Genomic DNA, 19,577 nt, shown 5'->3' with positions numbered 1-19,577 from the left:
GAAATCTCAAGGCACAACTGCTCTGGAGGTTTTTTTAATCATGATGATAATACAACCACTACATTGAGGAAGGCAATTGTTATTAGAAAGCGGAAACTTAAGGATACCATAGAAAAACTACTGTAACTGTGATACGACCGTAGCCTTTACCGTCCCTACATACGACATACAGAGTGTATGTGCAGGATCTATTTCTTCTTCTTCTTCAAAATACTCCTCCGTCACCGTTCCATCTGGAGCCAAACGAGGATCTTAGATTGAAGTACACTGTACCGACCCTTCTTCTTCTTCTTTTCCTCCCTCCGTTTTTGTCGGAGAACCTGACGAGCGTCCCGTGGGGTGGGTCGCAGATAGCCTCTAAAACTCTATTGTTCAGGATTGGGCACGTTCCGATACCAGTACAGTAGGCGTCAGCGAGCATGCACGAAGATTACACCCACCAGACGTGCCCCGTGCCCGTGGTGTAGCGTACCGGCTCTCATTTACTAGCGACTCGGCCTCTTCATCTCTCGCAAACGCGAGTTACGTACGAACTGCAACTGAGCGACTGCACCTGCACCACTGCCTTCTTCTGGGTGAGATTCTCACAGAGAATGTCTTGTCTTGTCTTGCCGAAGATGCCCACAATCAATAGGTGGATTAACACGTTATCATCATGATCATTGGCACTATGTTTTGGTCATGTTATGACCTGATAACCAAAACATTAAAAAAATCATTCTTGAGGAATACAAAATGCTCGTATTCAAAGATTTGTAACGACATCGTGCTGCTGAAGCTGGCACATGTGAATTTAGGACTTAGATATATGTCAATATGACCTAAACTATCGTCTATGAGTATGATTCAATGAAAAGTAAAAACAACCGTTGACAACGCTGCACAACAAATGACAAGGCCCTTGTCCGGCGGTCGACCTGGTCTGTATCTAGCCCATGGCACTGCCACTGGTCTGACAGACGGGTACAGGGCAGGGTTGGGCCAGTAAAGTAGAATTTTCTAATGATTAACTATGATTTACACAACCTAGACAGAAAGATCCGTCTGTCCGGAGTCTTTTATTTTTTTGACGTTATCGCTCTCCTCCGTAGACATACAGAAGTTGGTAGTAGGGTTGGACCTACTAGTTCGTACTACTCGTCGACCACCTAATGTTTATTTGCTTGATAAGAATATTTAACACTGAAATTCACGTAAAAAAACTTGACCTACGTGATTGAGAAAATCCAGCTCTATCAAATGCCGTTGCTCCCTTTTCGATTCGGAGTTTCAGTGCAAAAGTATCGCCGATCGACGAACTTGCGTGGCCTCGTTTCAGCTCCCCGCGGTAAATCGCGTCCGTAATATTAGGATCGACCGCTGTTTTTGCATTGACAATGCACGCAAACCGAGTTGTATTGAACACCATGTTGTACGAAGCTTTTTAGAAGCCTTTTAGAAACTTCCATAGACATTACATTGTGCTGTCATTACGATTCGGAAAAAATATTCATTCGAAATGTTGTCCTTGATTAAAACTATCAATGAACAGTGAATTATCGCGTTTTCCCACACCATCCTCATCTAGCATTCAAAGCCAATCCATTTTTATGTGCTTTGCGCGCAGAGAAGTGTGTACTAAGTGTTCAGTGCGCGAATTATACGCGGTCGGTTTAAAAGAAGGTGGTCGATATGTAGTAGGGCTACCATATACGTTGCTGTGGGGAAGCTCTTAACCACTGCACTGCACTGGCACTGTCTCTAGCTATGGAGAATTGGGTGAGGTATGCGTACGGTACCTCACTCTTCTCGATTGAGTCTAATTCACAGCCCTAGGTCGGCAAATTTAAGCTTGTAGGTCTTATTAGCAAAATCAACATTTCAAGTATGCATTCCACTTCCCAGATTAATGATATATCCAACATTTTTGTAGAATTTTCATGAAAAAAGATGCAGCTACCAGCGGGCGTAACAGCTCTTCAACATATGGATCCACGAGCCAATCACAGGCGAGGTAGATTTCTACATGTTTTTTATTAAAACACTTTCTCGCATGTGATTGGCTAACAGATTCAAAATGGCGACTTACTGCTAGCGAATGGTGATGTTGCGATATGGATACAAATTTCTGCGATATAACCTAGTTACTGTGAGTATTTCATTTGCACAATGTGAGAAAGTTACCCCAAATATTGCTGCATAATGTGTCATGTCATGTCAAGCTTGTTTGAATGTAAAAGAGCTGTCTGAAATGTGGTTTATCGTAACATTTGATGTGTGCGCGACCGCTGGCAGCGCATCCCCACAAGAGCCAGCATCATTGCCTTCGGTCTGTATAAGGAGGGGATCGTGAAGCCAGACCCAGTCTTTCCACACGTAGTGCTCCTCAACAAATTAGCATGAACGTGTCTTCTTGGACATTTTTCTAGCTAAATCATACAGATTGTGCAATTGTGCACTGGTGGTTCATGGGATATCTCTTTTGCATATATGGCGAATGAGGTACCGATAATATAGGTCCTTATAGTGCACAATTGCCCAGATGCAGACCGGCTGTGCTGTACCGCCCGGTGCTTGGGGACACCTGTTCCTAATCCTGGCGCTGGGGCACTGTAACTAGTAACGACACAGTACGTGTACGTGTTGGGGTTTGGTGCGGTTAGTTAGGGGCACGGCGTCTGCTCGGGCTAGACCAGTAGAAAAAAAAAAATGGACAAGTGTGCAGCCCTACCTAGCTCTAAATATTAACTTTTAACGTTACCTTAACATTAAAGGGATGGCTAGTAACTGATCAGTGGGAATGCTGGGGGATGATTGTTCCAATCCTTGTGGGATTCATTTAAGAGTACATTACGTATCTATTGTTGTGTGAAAATTATTTGCGTCGGAATGGTCTCATATTCAAGTAATGTGCAGTTTAATGTTTCCAGGTTAGCATGCCTGTACAGCGACGGGCGATTAAACTGCTCATTGCTTGAATATGAGACCATTCTGAAACAAATAATTTTCACACAACAATAAATATATATTGAATCCCACACTTATTGGAACAATCATTCCCCAGCATTCCCACTGATTCCCACAGATCAGTTACTACTGTAGCCATATATTATGCCAAATGGAGTAAATGGATAATGCAACCGTAGTACGCAGCCAAAAAATTCTGTCTGTCCAGAGGAGCTTTTAGATCTTTTTATTTTTTTTTTTTTTGGGGGGGGGGAAGTGGGGGACTTTTGATGGGTCCCCTCCTCCATAGACATACAATGTATGATGGGTGATTGAGGGGATTCTGTGAAGCCAGAGGAAGTCTTTTTTCGGCCGTTTTTTTTTTTTTTTTTTTTGGGGGGGGGGTTTGCTTATTGCGTTTTTATAACATCATGCTTAATATGTAAAATATGTTATAACTCTTTGCCATTTTTATAATAAAATTTTCAAATATCAACTTAAGTTTTGGGGTAAAAATGATGTCATTGAGCAGGCAGAACTACTTAACTTGAGATATATGTAGCTCTTAAAGTGACTATCGGTGTCTATTGGTCAGGCAAAATCAAAAAGTACGCAGCTTTGGGCAAAACAACGTACTCTGCTAAAGTTAATGTAGTTTTGCCTGATCGTACTCCTTCATTGAGACAGCTTGAGCGGCTGGCATGAGCAGTTGCTGGTGAGGCATAATGTCAAAAGCCTTAATTCAAAGTCGAGGATAACCATATCTGGTGTAAGTTTATCATAGACTAGATTTTTAGTCAGCTCATGGTCAGTCACTTTTCATTGTGTTGTGTAAGATCTTGCTTTATGAAACGCATGTTGGTGATCTGAGAGTATACCATGCTTGAACAGATACTATTGATAATATACTCCAAAAGACTGCAGGAGGTACAGGGGACACTGGCCAGAAGAAGTTCGCCGAGTCAGAAGTTTGCTTTTTTTTCTTTTTTTAATGAATTGGTGTGGTTTCATTCTCCTCTAGTGTATTGGCAGTTTTCATTGGCATGTACTGGATACAATGTTGAATATGTAAATGGGGGCTTATTTGATTTGGGAGTAAACCAAGAGCAGTGTTTCATGATTGATACATGAATTTGTCAATTTCTTCTATCCTTAGTTTATGCAACAAACAAAACCAAAAAAAAAAGAGAAAAAATGTTACCAGTTATTTATCTTTTTAATGAACAAGGTATGATGAAGAATTATTTCTTGTATTTATCGTTATAAATGCCAGAATGCACCCTCACGCACCACCAAGGCCGGGATTCCGTGGACCCTTACCTCCACGGCTTCTGAACCCTCAACAGGGACGTTATGGATTCCATCCTGGTGTTGGACCACCAGCTCCTAGATTTGGCCATCATGGCCCTGGGTCTTACCATGCTCCTGGTGTACCACAACAAGATCCACCCTTGCCTTGCCCACCTCAAGTAAATATTTGAGTGCTCTGTTATTTTCAGATTTCTTCAAACTACTTTTTGCTTTTTTCTTTTCCCCTATTTTTTTTCGCCCTTCGTCCGGCGTCCGTCGTGCGTCGTCCGTTGTCCGTCGTCCGTCGTCCGTCGTCCGTCGTCCGTCGTCCGTCGTGCGTCGTGCGTCGTGCGTAAACTTTTTACATTTTCATCTTCTTCTTGAAAACCCCAAGACCGATTTTCATCAAACTTGGCAGGTAGCATCCCTAGGGGGTTAGGAACTCAATTTGTTAAAATGGGCACCATGCCCCACCCAGGGGGCCCCCAGGGGGGCCCAAATCCCCCAAAATTAAGGAATCTGTAAAAATCTTCTTCTCTAGAACCAGAAGTGATAGAGCTAAGTTAATACTATGAGTTAGTACATTGATGACTGTAGTTTCAAGTTTGTTCATGGCAGAATCAGGGGTGCCCCCCTTGGGACCCAGGGGAGGGGGGTGGGGAAGGGTTCTAATGGGGCCTAAATTGTACATTTTCATCTTCTTCTTGAGAACCCCATGACCCATTTTCACCAAACTTGGCAGGTAGCATCCCTAGGGGGTTAGGAACTCAATTTGTTAAAATGGGCACCATGCCCCACCCAGGGGGCCCTCAGGGGGCCCAAGCCCCCCAAAATTAAGGATTCTGCAAAAATCTTCTTCTCTAGAACCAGAAGTGATAGTGCTTAGTTAATACTATGAGTTAGTACATTGATGACTGTAGTTTCAAGTTTGTTCATGGCAGAATCAGGGGTGCCCCCCTTGGGACCCAGGGGAGGGGGTGAGGAGGGGTCCTAATGGGGCCTAAATTGTACATTTTTATCGTCTTCTTGAGAACCCCATGACCCATTTTCACCAAACTTGGCAGGTAGCATCCCTAGGGGGTTAGGATCTCAATTTGTTAAAATGGGCACCATGCCCCACCCAGGGGGCCCCCAGGGGTCCCAAACCCCCCAAATGAAGGAATCTTTATAAATCTTCTCTAGAATCAGAAGTTATAGAGCTGAGATAATACTATGAGTGAGTACATTAATGACTGTAGTTTCAAGTTTGTTCATAGGAGATCCAGGGGTGCCCCTCTTGGGTGGGGGGGGGGGGGGGGGGGGTGGTTGGAAGGGTCCAAATGGGGGCCTGAATTGTACATTTTCATCTTCTTCCTGAAAACCTCATGATGGATTTTTGTCAAACGTGGCAGGTAGCATCCCTAGGGGGTCAGGATCTCAATTTATCAAAATGGGCACCATGCCCCACCCAGAGGGCCCCAGGGGGCCCCAATCCCCCCAAATTAAGGAATCTTAAAAAAAATTGGGCCTTTATTGTACATTTTCATCTTCTACTTGAGAATGCCTGGTCAAATTTTGGTAGAGCTGTGAATAATTTAGGTTAGTGACTGCGTGAAAGGTGAACTTGCGATACTCAGGTGAGCGCTAGACCCGCGGGTCTCTTGTTTCTTTTTGCTGTCCTTTCTTACTGTAATTTTTGTTTATCTTCGTTTACCTCAAATGATGCCATCATTGTTGGGTTCCCAATGACTAATGAGTTGTTTTGTTTGTTTTGTTTATTTTTTAGCATGATTTAATATGTGACCCTGCACCACAAAACAAACAAAAGTCGCCAGACATGGATTTTTAGTTAAGGGCAGATTCTGAAAGAGCAGATTTTAAGCTTTAAAATGATGCATAATTCAAGTCAAATGGATTCTCTTAATCTGTTACTGGAAGAAAGTACACACTCTGGAAAGTGTGAACTGAGAACAGAGGATCTGAAGTACAGGGTCTATTAAAGTGCTTAATCTTTATTAAGCTGTGCTACCTGTGCCACGAATGGTACAAAAAACATGATGTTAACCACTGTAGCACTAACAATCAAGGGATTATCATATTAAGCTAAATTTGAGGATGGTCTGTTTTCACATTCTGACCATGATAAATGTCAACTTTCAAAGCAGTAGCATCATCCTTTCAAACGTTATTAGAGTTGAAAGTGAAGAGGGGTCAAAGGATTTTCAAGAAATGAAAGGGGCCTCTAAGAAAAACCTGATCACAATACTCCCAACAAAAAAGGGGTTGTAGAAAAAACTGCTGAAAACCCACTTTCCCATTCAATTTATGATCCAAAACTCAAAAATAATGTAGAAGAAGAATAGCTCTTTTAGAAAATGTGGAAAACTCAAAATTGACTCAGTTCACCCATTTCACCTTTCTTGAGTCCTCACGTAAAACCAAGGGGTGTGACTTTTTGTTATGCCTCCGCCACGAAGTGGTGCCGGAGGCATTATGTTTTCGGGTTGTCCGTCCGTCCGTACGTCCGTCCGCTTTCGTTTACGCGATAACTTGAGTAATATTTATTGGAATTTTACCAAACTTGGTCCAAGTATGAAGTATGATGGGGTAATTATTTGATTAGATTTTGGGTGAAATCAGCTAGAGGTCAAAGGTCAAGGTCAAATCATGAAATTGTATCCGTTTACGCGATAACTCAAGACTGGATGGAGCAAATTTCACCAAACTTTGTTGGAGGATTATGTATGATGGGACAATTACTTGATTAGTTTTTCAGTGATATCGGACAGAGGTCAAAGGTCAAAGATCAAGGTCAAATCCTAAAATTTATCTGTTTACGTGATAACTCAAAACTGGATGAAGCAGCTTTCACCAAACTTGGTCCAAGGATGATGTATGATGGGACAATTAGTTGAGTAGATTTTAGTGACATTGGCAAGAGGTCAAAGGTCAAAAGGTCAAGGTCAAATGCTACAAATGTTGCAATTTCCCCCATATCTATGCAATGCCCAAAGGTATTTTCTTGAAACTTGGTGTGAACATGTACTACTGCGTAAAGATTCTCCAGAGAGAGTTTCATGTCATAAGATCAAAGGTCAAAAGGTCAAAGGTTAGGTGAAAATGTTGCAATATCACTTTTCTCGCAAATGATTCAATGTATCTTTGTGGAACTTGGTACACACGCATGTACTGACTGGCAGGGATTATCTAGGGAATTTAGGGGTCATGGGTCAATATTCAGGGGGTCAAAGGTCAAGGTCAACTCCTCAAAATTTTACTATTTCCCTCATATACTAGCATGTTTGCATTATTAGTTTCAAGACTTAATACATGCATTACCTAATGGAGATTCTCTGGGAAACTTCCAGCCAGAAGGTCAAAGGTCAAAGGTTAAGGGTCAAAGGCCAGGTTTCAATGCCCCCCCCCCCCCAAAAAAAAAAAAAAAAAAAAATAAATAAAAAAAAAATAAAAATGAAAATAAAAATAAAAACAATTAAAAATCTGTTTTGTACCGTCATTACACTCTTTCTTCATACCTTGGAAATTAATCAATGCATAAACTTATAAAAAGGTCTGTCAGAATTCAAGTAAAAATTCTCAATTCCCCAAATATGTGTACCTGCACTCTTAGAAAATTATAGCAAACCCAGTTCAAGACATTTCTGACAAACCTGTCATTTCAATATTTTGCCAGTTATGTGAAACTGTCATGGATCACACATTGTGAAGACATTGTACTATACGCCTATTGGGAGAATCATGCCTTATGGCGGAAGCATCAGTCGCCATAGCGACATTTCTAGTTTGTTTTGTGATGCACGGTCACATATCTAGTGTATGGGTGTTCAACAAAGAGATATTCCCTGAATCAATATACTATAGAAATGAATGTTTCCAATTTTTAAAGACAGCCAAGAAGGGAGTGGGGTTGGGGAGGGGGGGTCCCCACTTGGTCATGGAAACTGAATGATGAAACAAGATGAATTTGGTATACATATCAAGTAATTCAAGCTGAATCAACTTTTGAAATTTCATCATACGGTCACTAGTTTTAATCATTTCAATTTCTTGCTGATTCAGTTTGTGGTCTACAAATATGCTAAATTTTCTGGCCATGTGGGTTTCTCACAATATTTTTGCGAGTATTCATATTCTAAATTCTCATTATCTTTTTGCATCCATTGAATTTGTTACTGTTTGTATCATACTTTGTTTCATTATTTATTTTAAAAAAGCAAAAATTTAACAGCACTCCAAGAGCAAATCAAACTATGCTGAGAGCAACTATATTGAACATAGGCACAAATATAAATTTATCACATGAATGACATTCACTACCATAAAAAGTACACATTTGTACTTGACCTTTCCATGACATTTGACCTTCATGTGACCTTGCATTAATCTTTAATTTGCTAATAAAGTATGCATTGCACATGCAAACCAGGTTAGTCTGTAGACACATTTACTGTATATTGACCATCTCTTTCATTTCAGTCCTGAACATAGTTCTTGAGAGTTTTTAAATGGTTTTATTGATTAATATAGATTTCAGACAGATTCATGTAGACCCATTGTGTGAAGTCATAACATTTCTTTGTCAAATAATATGGTTTAATAAAAATTTCAATTTCAGAATTTTGAAAACTGGAGAGAGCAGCGACCAATCCAAGGAGATGACCAGCAATTTCACCCAAATTATCCACCAAGACCTCCATTTCATACAGCTCCACCCCCACAACACTCCTTTACCCATCCACCTTCACTCCCAAACACTCAATTTACAGGTTTCTCTTCACAAGGATCGTTTCCACGTCAGGGTGGGGGATGTGATGTGATAAACATGCCTCCCTTGTCACCTCAGCGTGGAGAGAATATCTCTAGTTTCTGTCCTCAGATGCCTGCTAGAACAGGTCTCCAGGCTCACCAACCTCAACAAAGGAGGTTTGAGCGCCACCACCAGCAGGCTCAGCCTCTCTCAGCTGGGCCCCAAATGGGTAGAACTGATGCAGGGCATTCCTACCTCTCGGCTCAGAGTACTCAAATTGAAGCGTCACATTCTCTGTCACAACCACACCCTCATCACCAGCAGACAGATCCTGGGCTTGGAGACAGAAACAGACCAGGATCTTTTGAGAGAAGGACCATCTCACCAGAAAGGTTAGGAACATATGATTAGTAGGAGAAACCACATTAATTAGTGATATCACAGGGAGGCGTGGAAGGGTTCAGTGAGTCAAGTTTGGCTCTCGATGAGAATGGGAAGAATTTTTCACTTCACACATGGAGTCTCCCATATCCCGCCAATTCTCTTATTCGTGTGAGCACCAGTCCTGGCATGTCCAGATAGGAGAGGTCGGACTGTAGTTGAAACAAAAATTCTTGTCTGAGATTATTATATTCCAAACGGGTTTTGAACCCTGGTCCTCCTGCTTAAAGACACAGAGCCTCATCCACTCTACTGCAATGTTTCTGTGAAAAACCATGTAACTGTTCAGAAGCCCCTTGAATGCATCTGTGTCACGTTTATAATGTTTAGCATGCTAACTTGTCATACAAAATTACACAAGAGATCCCTCCAGTTAAATGCATTAAAAAGTACAGTCTCATAGACTGACTTGTGACATTACAATGCACATCAAACATTCTCATTCTGACATTTTGTGAACACTTGCACTTCAAGGTTTGCATTTCTTAGTGATGGAGAAATACAAATTGAGGAATAAAGTCTGTCATTCAATGCAGAAGTAATATTAGTTAATACTGAACTGCCATTCAGGAGGGCAGATTGACTGCCTTTTGTAGGACCATTGTGTATAATGTAATTCACCTTCAGCTATTTCAGCATTGTAATAGCTTGAGCAATAAATTACAATGTGCCCTCAAGGGCAGCCAATGTGACATGAAAATATTCTCCCTTCCAGTCAATATTACATGTAATTTAATATTGACCTGCTCACTGGCAGAATCTTGTCCTTTGCTACATCATCTTCTATCTGACGCTTTAGATGGTAACAAATAGGCAATAATGCAACACAGTCAGCATCTTTCCCATATTATTTTATGTGGTAATGCATGTTTAGTAACACAGGTAATTTGTGATATTGTTATAAATCATTGCCCAACTATTGTCGTGTGTCATAAAGTGAAATGATATGCCTTGTATTGTGTTTGATGTGGTGTGCTACAAAACACATTTGTGTACTTCATCATTTTCAAATAACTAGGCACTATTTGTAAGGTGCAACTGATCGCAAGTGGACAAGGAGCAGACAAATTTCCATATTCATATTTCTAATAGCAGATGAACAAGTAGATATCTGATTTGACTTTTGTTTTTTGTTTTTTCAAACAGGGATGAGAGACTGAGAAGCCGGCAAGATGAAACATGCAGAGATAGAGGCAGAGATAATGATAGATTCTTGGATGGAGCTAGTGATACACCCAGAGACCGTGAAAGACACAGACAACATAGAAGTGATAGAGGCAGAGACAGAGACAGTGATAGACACAGAAGCAGGGAGAGAGATAGAGATAGAGACCGAGTTAAAGAAACGTCAGGTAGACGTCGAGACTCAGAGTCAAGAGGACGAGACAGGGAATTCAGAGAAAGAGGAAATACAAGCAATCCCAGGAGAGAACATGAAGCACTTTCACACAGGGAAGGTCGGAGATCAAGATCACCATCAGGGTAAGAAATAAATATGTCTGCGTACGTACTGTAAGCACAAATCAAGACTCCTGTAAGTTTATTATACTCGTGCTCTCTAATGGAAATTTCATGCACATTCAGTGATTTGTGGGGCAGGTTACAGAGGCACTATTAGATACTTTTAATAGGGTACATTACTGAAGGTAGTAAATAACTGATATATCTTCCCTCAGAGACAAACATGAGAAATCAGCTAGAAGCAGGAGTCCTCATAGAAGACAAGATGACCACAGGATATCTGACCACAGTCGTTACCATAGACACAGAAGATCTCGTAGTCCATCAAGATGTGACAGACGTCGAGAGAGATCTCCAAGTGTGAGGGAATCCTTTGTAAGAAGAGAAGAAAAGAGGCATAGTGGGTGAGTACATGTCTTTTTGTGACCAGTGTAAAGTAATGTAAGATACCAAGGTATGTGATGAGAAATGGTCTTGTGTGGTAGGTTAAGACCTGTGAATTAAGATCAAGATTGTATCCGTCAAGGATGCTAACAAACTCAGGGGACCATTCAAAGACTCTTGATTATTATCAAGATTTGAAGAGTAAATGAATGATTCACTTAACAAATATGGGGGGAGCTAACAAATCATACACAGCCAGAAGTTATATTTCAAATGCTGCAGACAATCACACTTGCATAAAGTACAATGTGATGCATGTTTATTTTCCTGTGTTTGAAAAATTGCATGATTGTGTAAATGAAAGGTTTGGGATAACAGCATGCATGTGTAGTCCTTGAAAGGATTGTTGTTTAGCAACAGAAGACCATAGAAAGAGAAGAGGGAAGGAGGGAAGCGACATAGGGAGAAATGGTGGAGCAGCTGCCTGACGGGGGAATCCTCATCTCTATCAGTTCAACCTTAACTCACCCACCCCACCCCCAACCCACTTACAGCCATACACATGCTTGTTCCAGATTCTTAGAGACACCCCCTTCATGGATGGAAATGAGTTCAGATTTTGACTCCCATTGATTACAAACTTTTGGAAGGAACACCATCAAAATTACCTGATATTGCAGACTATTGGAAGGGAAGCTAGGAAAGCAGCATTAGTGACGAACATGCAGCACATGACTGATGGGCCAAAATGTCCTGCGTAAAGTGTACAGCTCGGCATGCTTTACAGCAAAGCATGCACAGTATTATAAGTATATTTGGAGTAATTGGTAGAAACGCCAAGAAGCTGCACACTACCCCTAATTGGAAGTTTTCAGGCATGTGAAACAAACCCTATTCAAGACCTCATTTCTTTCAAAAAAGATTTGAAACCAACTCCAGCTCACTACTGCCCTTTGACTGTCACTGTGTACCTTACTTACACCATCCCTACACAAACTTGTATGTTGCTGTCCTCCTTCTCTCTTCTCTTTCTAGAATCTCTTTTTGCCAAAGAGCTGCCAATAAGGACTCCATGCACATGGTACTATTGCATATCTCTCTTCCTCATATGTCATTCTGTTAAGGAATTTACAATGAATTGTGACTGTGTTGTTCCTCATTCCTGTTTCAAACATCAAATATTCTTCATGTGAAGGCCACCACCAGACCCAAGCAAGCCCTCGCAGCGCTGGAATGACCTGGAGCGCAAGATGAAGGAAGAAGCAGAGCAGCTGCCCGACCGGGAATCTTCCCTGGAGCCTATGGATGACTCTGATCAGGAAGGGATGGATGCAGATAATGCACCCTGGATTCAGTGCTCTCCTAGAGAGAATTTCTACTCCACAGCTCCAGCTGATCAAGTGGTGAGACGATTTAATTTCCTGACTTAATTGTCATTTTCTCCATCTTAAAGTGAAAACATAAAAAAATTTCTTCAGTGAAATACATTTTATCACAAAAGATTTTTACACACGAGAAGACAATCCTGTGTTGTTTACATTTTGGGGCTTGCCAAACTCTGATACTGTAAGCTGTCATTTTTGCAAGGGTTTAATTTTTGCGAATTTCGCAGTTGGATCACAAATATAACAACTTGCTAACATGTCTTCATGCGCTTTGCCAATAGCGCATTAACGTAAGCGTCAGCGTCGATTCACGAAAAACAACATCTCGCGAAAATGTCTATGACCTCGTCATTCACGAAAATAACAGCGTATACAGTATATTTTATTTCTATAGCAAAGCAAATGCATGCACAAACATGTGATACAAACACAAAAGGCTGACATAAACCTGTTATGAGATGAAGTATCTGTAATAAATTCATTTCAAGTGTAAAATTATCATGAATGTGTATACATACAGACTAAAATTTCCTCCAAATTCACCTTGAAATTTCAATTGATTTGTGTGATATGTTGTGTATGAAATACTTTGTGCCTTTAGATTGTAAAGTATGATTCCACACCATGTTCAAGTTGGCTGTAAGATATAAAGGTATGTCAAACAAGTCAAACATATTTTCATGCAGCTATGATGTTATTGGCAACCATGTCTGCGATTGAATAAAGTGATGATGTCATGACCTCACCAGTCTCAATAAAGTGCACACACATCTTCCCAAAGTTCCCTTTTTGACCGAGAGCCCAATGCAAAAATGGCATCCTTTTCAGCAAAGTTTTGCTGTATTGCAATAACCTCGCTATGATTAATTAGAAAGAGTTGTAGTTGCCGAATTATCAGTCCACAACATACTAGTAGTAGTGCCCAGAGAGTTGTGAGTTGAAAATGTTATCCTCATAGCTAATTCGCAATATCACTCCGATGAAAACATGAACATCTTAGACCCCACTGATTTTTTTTTGTGTGTGTGTGTGTGTGTGTGATTTTGATAAACTTCTACCATCTGCAATTTTGTGTAAAATTTTAGCAAATAGATGTGACTGTTACTACATTCTGTGCTGTTTTCAGAATGGAAGCACTGTTTGTGCAGCCAGCAAACTGAAAGACTTGCTCAAACGGTTTCGGCAGGACATCGTTGAGAGGGGGCCCAAGGTACGGTCTGCCCAGCCACAGCCAGAGACGAAGAAGCCAGAACTTCACTGGCATGTCCACTCACGTGAGTTACATGTATCCAGATAGATAGTGTAAATTTGTTCTTTCTTTTCATCTGGTGTGTGCATGTAATTCAGTGTCAAACTTAACATACATCAGACTAAAGTATCATGAGAATCATAAAATTGGCAAATGATACCTTTAGCAAAATCTGAGAACGTACTAGATGTGAATCTAGCAGGACTATTACCGTGTAGAGAATAAATAAAGAAATGTAAGCCTTCTTGGGGCAAATTATTTGTTTTATAGGGCGCCATTTTTCTCTCTCTTTTTTCTTTCAAATAACAACAAGCCTTCATTCTGTGCATCTGAGTGCTTTCATTGCAGCATATTGCCTTTTTAGTGACATCACAAGTGAACTACATATTTTCACAGCAACCTATGCTTACGTGAATTGGTGCTAAGGTAGTATCATATCCGTGTTAACCTGTTCCTTCCGCAATTCTCTGAGTGCCTTTAATGCCCCTAAATGAGATTCTTTTTGCCCCGTCAACAGAGAACGGACAGGTTGGTAATCCACCATCCAAATTAAGGATCTTGACTCAGTATTGTCTCCTCGTTCCTGCACTTTGTTGGTTTCCACTTCATAGCTCAGGTGGAGAATGCTGTCTTCCATTTCTTTTAAGCAATACATTTGGGTCAAGCTACACTGCACAAACTGTAGGAAGCCAGGGGCATGCCAGCTGGCCTTAAAGAGCACACAGCTGGTTGGCAGAGATCTTAGGCCATTTGGGACGTCATCAAAATCAGGCCAATATCCTTAGTGAAAGTAGATCATTTGACGACTCATATTTTTGCCAAATCTTAAACATAATATCTCGCTCAGGATCGTTATTACATGTAGTAGACAAAAATGGGAATATCTTCATGAGGTGCAAAATTTCCTGTGTAAACATACCAAACTTGACAAAAATGAAAAATTATTTAGGTTCCAGCTGAACTCTTTATGTGCCATGTTCACATGCCCGTCTCAGTCGATGGCGTGCAAAGTTCACATATTCCATTCAAATGCTTAAACCTGCACTAACCAATTGATAAATCACCAGCTGCCACGATGCAACGAAAGCATTTCTCCGATTCCATACCTGTCACATGTAGCCTGCATTTTATGTTGTGATGGACTGTCAAGCTGTGTTCCCTGCTGGATTTGTGAATAAATTCTAAGTTTCTGTCTCTGTTTTGTGAGCAAAAGTCATGTCTCTATGATAATGTAGCTACTAGTCATTTAGAAGAAAAACTATCATAGATTTTCTATACAATTTGCATCAAAGCAAAGCATGGCATATTCTCTCCAACTTTGCTTATTACATGTTGAAGGTATCAAAAATCTAGAAAAAGTTACATAGATTTGAAAACCAGTCTACGTTTTCCCACAGCGTGATTGCATTTCTGTCTCAGAATAATGTAACACATAGGCCCGTATTCTGCTAAAAACTTAGACCCGAGTTTAAACCCACGCTTGGGTCTAAAGTGGGTTTTTGGGGTTTAAACCTGGGTTTAAACCACCAGTTTAGACCCAGGTTTAAACCAAGGTTTAATTTGTATTCTACTAAGTCCAGCTGTGGTCTAAATTGGGTTTAAATTAAACCTACCCAGGAGGAGGTTTATTTCGAGTTTAAATCGAGTCTAACGATGACTGGTAAGGGTACCAGCACACAGATCAAAGCCAATGGCACAAAACGAGTGGCTGCCTGGATACGTACAGCAGCTAGCTTGCCGGCCACACGCGTGTACACACGAGATACGCCTAACTACGTACTAGATCTACTTGTACACTTAGAAGAGACTCGAGATCTAAATGTTAGAAATACTACTACTACCTAGTATTACATAGATACGTTAGTCTAAACTTTACGATGAAAATAATCTGAAGACTAGACCAAGAACTCAACGTAGGACTAGAGGGTAGAGCCTGCAGATGAGGTCGATTTGGCGTAGATACTTCTAGTAGACTAGATCGAAAACCTAGATTGTAGGACTAACGTTAGGACTAGGAGTGGGGTCCTACTAACGTTAGTAACGTTAGAACCTATTCGAATAGCTATTAAACGCTAGAGTACATTATTGTAACGTAAGGACTATAACGTTAGATCTATTAAAAGTTAGGTTAGTGTGGTACGGTAGGTAAAATCTAACGTTACTTCTAATATCGAGACAGGGTTGATAGTAGATCTAGATCTATTTCTAAATTTTAGAATGGTTTCCATTTTTATTAACTGACAATCTTAAGAGAAAAGCTTTTATTCAATTTCCTACCTCAAAGCCCTGGTTTGATCAATTGCCAGTCCATTCCGAATTCACGATTCAATCGACATAAAAAGCCATGTCCCATCCAGCGCACACAGCAACCGTGCCGCCGGCCGGCGCGGCGCGATGGATCTGCTGGTACTGAGCATTCAAAGCTAGCTAGCCAAGAATATAATAGTGCTACGCTATACGCTTACCATGTATCCTGTGATATGCGTCGCACACGTACACAAACTGTACAGTATATGCACAGTGCTTCACGAGTCGTCGCAAGCAAAAATACAGCATGCCCTTATTCGACATAAATACCCGTAAAAACTATTCAAAATCCAAGAAAGTCACGCTCATGTGGCTGATACACTGCCAATAATAAATTTAAGTGGATTTGTGGAGAGAAAAGTACTCAGAGAGGGAGAATTTCTTCTTCCATAGAGGGCACCATGGTGGCTTGACCCAAGACTATTTCGGGTTTAATTTAAACCCGAAATAGACTTGGGTTTAACTAAACCTCGCTAGCAGAATACAAAATTAAACCTCGGGTCTAGCTAAACCATAGGTGAGTCTAAAATGGGTTTAAACCTTGGTCTACAGTAGAATACGGGCCATAGGGTTTACACCATGGCACTTAAAGCATTAAAGCTGTCCAAAGGGGCTTGTTTCAAAATTTACATATACAACATATGTTTCCCTGCAGTAATGTGTAATAAGATGTGCTATGTAGTATTCCTGAAAGGGTGTCATAGTTGTTGATGCTATGGTGGTTTGCTATGTTTGTAATGTTGGACTGGTCAAATCATTTAACCTGTTGCAGATCACCACTCAGACAGTGAAAGCAGTGAGAGTGACTCTGAGTCTGAGGTGTCATCTGGAGAGGAGGACAAGGAGTTTGATTACCGCTTTGCCTGCATGAAAAACCGAGCTGATCACCCCTGGCGACTGGCAGAAAACCTTTGGTTCAATGAACCAGGAGAGGTCAGTCATGTCATGCCATTGCACTTGTGTGTAGTGGATGGTCCTAAGTCAAGTTTGTTGGACCTAGCAAACCACTCTCCACTGAAAGAATGTGCTCCTCCAGAAAGACCTTGTACCTCAAGTAGTTGCACTGTATGAATTTATATAGCACTGGAATATTTAAACAGCCAATAACCTCAGTCTATTTGTGGAGCTCTACAAAGGTATATCACCACAGTCAAAATTATGATGTGACATCTTGCAGGTAAAATTGGACCTGCATATTTTAAGCCGACTGCAATCAGAAGGAAATTAAAGAAATGCCCATATTTCTTGATAAAAAGGAAGGAAAAGAAAAAGAAATTTTTGTTAAGTCTCTGTTGATGTACAGGCAAATGTGCAAATGGCAAATGTGTGACTGTGCTAACTGTAATGTCTTTATCCCCCACCAAGAAATAGGTAAATAAATAAATGAATGAACAATTGAATGAATTCTGTCCGTCCTTCGTCCGTCTGTAACGCTACAAAAACTTGAATAACTCTCTACTGAGGACTTCAATTTCAATCAAAATTGGAGGTTTGGTTGTACAAAATGACACATTTTTTGAATACCAAACATGAAGGTCACCTCAAGGTCAAAGGTTACAGGCAGGGGTCAATGAACTTTAGGGCCCAATGTTAAGTTTTTATGGCGCATTTCGATTATGGCTCATAGCTTTTGATGTTTATGTCCGTTTGTGACCAAACTTGGATGGTAGATGTCCCTTGGGGAGTTGAAGATCACCACAAGGTCAAAGGTCACATACAGGGGTCAGCAAACTTTTAGGCCCCAATGTTAAAGACACATGGTCCCTGTGGTTTAGTCAAATCCGTAAGCGGGCGCACGGCGCAAGTTTCCTATAGAGAGCTTCGCTATCGACTCCTCTTTAGCGCTTACGCTGTGACCCATTTCCCCGAGTCCAAAGAAGTCCGATCCACTGTAGTCAGTGGTCCGATCACAGTTCTGCTCATGATTCGGCTGGGGGGATGACAGCTTTAGCATACTTCTTTTGTGATGTCATAATAAGAAGCACATATGCACGCACCCTGGCTAGTACTACAGACTGGGTGATGAGCAGAAAAGACAACAAAGGCAATGTTACTTTGCAACACCTATGCACTTTAACTCTTGATGACAGTTCAACTTTGGCAATCTCTGTATCAATGTTAACGGTGATCGGCAGTATCATCAACAGCGCCCTCTACACTACCGGGACTATGCGCATTTAAGTTTTTAAGGTGCGTTTTGATTACGGCTCATAACTTTTGATCCCTGTGTCCGTTTGTGACCAAACTTGGATAGTGGATGTCCCTTTTGGAGTTGAAGGTCATCACAAGATCAAAGGTCACAGACAGGGGTCAACAAAGTTTTAGGGCATAGTGTTATGTTTTTGTGGTACGTTTCAATTATGGCTCGTAACTTTTGATGTTTATGTCCGTTTGTGACCAAACTTGGATGGTAGATGTCCCTTGGGGAGTTGAAGTCCATCACAAGGTCAAAGGTCACAGACAGGGGTCAACAAACTTTAAGGGTCCAATGTTACGTTTTTACGGAGCATTTAGATTATGGCTCATAACTTTTGATCCATATGTCCGTTTGTGACCAAACTTGGCTGGTTTCCCTTGGGGAGTTGAAGGTCACTTCAAGGTCAAAGGTCATAAGTGGGGTCAATGAACTTCTGGGAGTTAGAAAAACAATATCTTATACGCGAATGGGCGAGACACATTTTGGCACTTGCCTTGTTTTGTTTGTTTATCTCTTAAATACAAACCCATAAGAATGAAATAATGTAGACAGTTTCTAGGGTACTTAATGTTTGCAAGTTTTTCATTCATGCCGTTTGACTGGATAGTCATGGACAAGTGGTTTACTCTTGTTTCTATAGATGAATGACGGTCCCCTGTGTAAGTGCAGTTTGAAGCAGCAGAAGACAGGGATTACCCACAACATTTACCCAGGGGAGGGGCCAATACTTTGCTGTGACCCACACTCTAACAATGCCTCTCGGCTCCACCACTATCGAGTCACTGTCTCTCCAACAGCAAACTTCTTGGTAAGATTCTCTAGGAACATGTTACACTAGTTTGCAGTTAATTTTATTCCCCCTCCCAACTTCTGTAAAAGTGGATGTTTTTGCGCAACTAATTTTTTGAACTTGGCCAGTAAGAAGAATTTTGCGTGTTTTTAATTCCGCAGAATCAATACACAAAGTACAGGAACATATGGCAAGGAAAAATATTCGCATGCTTTATTTTCGCGTTAGTTTCTGGTTGCGCGAAATGCGAAAAAATTTCAACACCAAGAAAAATTCCACTTTTACAGTAAGTATGCATAAAGACTATGAGCAGCTCTGATGATTATCATTTTGTTACGTATACTAAGAAATATCGTGTTAAAAAGATGAAGATCCTGTCAAGTTTATAGGCTTCTGGTTCT

General features: G+C 40.8%; 1 protein-coding gene and 1 long non-coding RNA gene across 2 annotated transcripts in view; both read left to right on the top strand.

The window, feature by feature from the left end:
• The first annotated feature begins 180 nt into the window (after positions 1-180).
• On the top strand, positions 181-8,887 carry LOC139741554 (uncharacterized). The gene is made up of 3 exons (XR_011711629.1): positions 181-575; positions 4,199-4,394; positions 8,831-8,887. It is a non-coding gene; the product is annotated as an uncharacterized lncRNA (long non-coding RNA).
• Positions 8,888-10,898: 2,011 nt separating this feature from the next.
• Positions 10,899-19,577, top strand: part of LOC139741556 (ribonuclease 3-like) — a 42,633-nt gene continuing 33,954 nt past the window's right edge. The window contains exons 1-6 of the mRNA XM_071652132.1: positions 10,899-10,915; positions 11,080-11,268; positions 12,444-12,651; positions 13,760-13,907; positions 16,962-17,122; positions 19,027-19,194. Coding sequence (XP_071508233.1) covers positions 10,899-10,915; positions 11,080-11,268; positions 12,444-12,651; positions 13,760-13,907; positions 16,962-17,122; positions 19,027-19,194 — 891 coding nt within the window. The remainder of the gene's footprint in view (positions 10,916-11,079; positions 11,269-12,443; positions 12,652-13,759; positions 13,908-16,961; positions 17,123-19,026; positions 19,195-19,577) is intronic.

The sequence above is a fragment of the Diadema antillarum genome, unplaced genomic scaffold (genome assembly GCF_040938485.1).
Source record: "Diadema antillarum isolate AM-2024a unplaced genomic scaffold, OU_Dant_1.0 seq00000933_RagTag, whole genome shotgun sequence".
Classification (NCBI taxonomy): Eukaryota; Metazoa; Echinodermata; class Echinoidea; order Diadematoida; family Diadematidae; genus Diadema; species Diadema antillarum.
The sequence above is the reverse complement of the archived record's forward strand: the minus strand, read 5'-3'. Positions and strand labels throughout refer to the sequence as shown.